The sequence below is a fragment of the Eimeria tenella genome, genomic scaffold, assembly GCF_000499545.2.
Source record: "Eimeria tenella Houghton genomic scaffold, Eth_scaff1872, whole genome shotgun sequence".
Taxonomy (NCBI): Eukaryota; Apicomplexa; class Conoidasida; order Eucoccidiorida; family Eimeriidae; genus Eimeria; species Eimeria tenella.
Window position 1 is genome coordinate 1,717 of NW_013541711.1, and position 691 is coordinate 2,407.

At 57.7% G+C, this 691-nt stretch overlaps 1 protein-coding gene across 1 annotated transcript in view; it reads left to right on the top strand.

Annotated features, from left to right (window-relative positions):
- Positions 1-140: 140 nt before the first annotated feature.
- The window catches only part of ETH_00035640 (uncharacterized protein), a gene marked incomplete at both ends in the record, with an annotated part of 1,238 nt that continues 687 nt past the window's right edge, over positions 141-691 (top strand). Inside the window, one exon of the mRNA XM_013373988.1 lies at positions 141-656. Coding sequence (XP_013229442.1) covers positions 141-656 — 516 coding nt within the window. The remainder of the gene's footprint in view (positions 657-691) is intronic.

A 691-nucleotide genomic window follows, 5' to 3' on the forward strand; every position in this document is an offset into this window, starting at 1 on the left:
GATTACAGAACTGAAGCAGCAGCAGCAGCTGCTGCTGCAGCAGACACAAAAGGAGACAAAGTAATTAAAAGAATTAAAAGAATTAAAAGGATTAAAAGGATTAAAAGAATTAAAAAGAGATAAAAGTGCTTCTGCAGGCCATGCTGAGGCCTCCGGGCTCAGCGCCTTGCGTCGTCGTGCCTGCTGCTGCTGCTGCTGCTGCTGCTTCCACCTCGCTTGCCTGCCTCATGCAGAAGCAGCAGCAGCAGGACCGCCTCCAGCGTGCAGAACAGCAGCACAAACAGCAGCAGCAGCGGCAGCAGCAAGCCACCCAGCATGAGGAACAGCAGGAAGTGCAGCAGCAGCAGCAGCAGCAGCACGCACTGCAGCAGCAGCAGCAGCATGTGTCACCGTGCGTCAAGGAAATGGATATTCTCTCAGCAGCCCCAGCAGCAGCAGGGGCCCCGGAGCTGCAGAAGTCTCCGTCCCCGGAGAGCAGCAGCAGCAGCAGCAGCAGCACGAGCAGCAGCAGCAGCAAGAGCAGGAGCAGCAGCAGAGTCAGGACTTGCCGTTTGGTTGCAGTAAAGAGCGAAGAGCCTGAGGGTCTCCCGTCTCCTGCTGCACTCGCCTCGCCGCAGCCCACCAAAGCAGCAGCAGCAGCAGCAGCAGCAGCAGACGTAGCAGCAGCAGAAGCAACCGCAGCAGAAGCAGC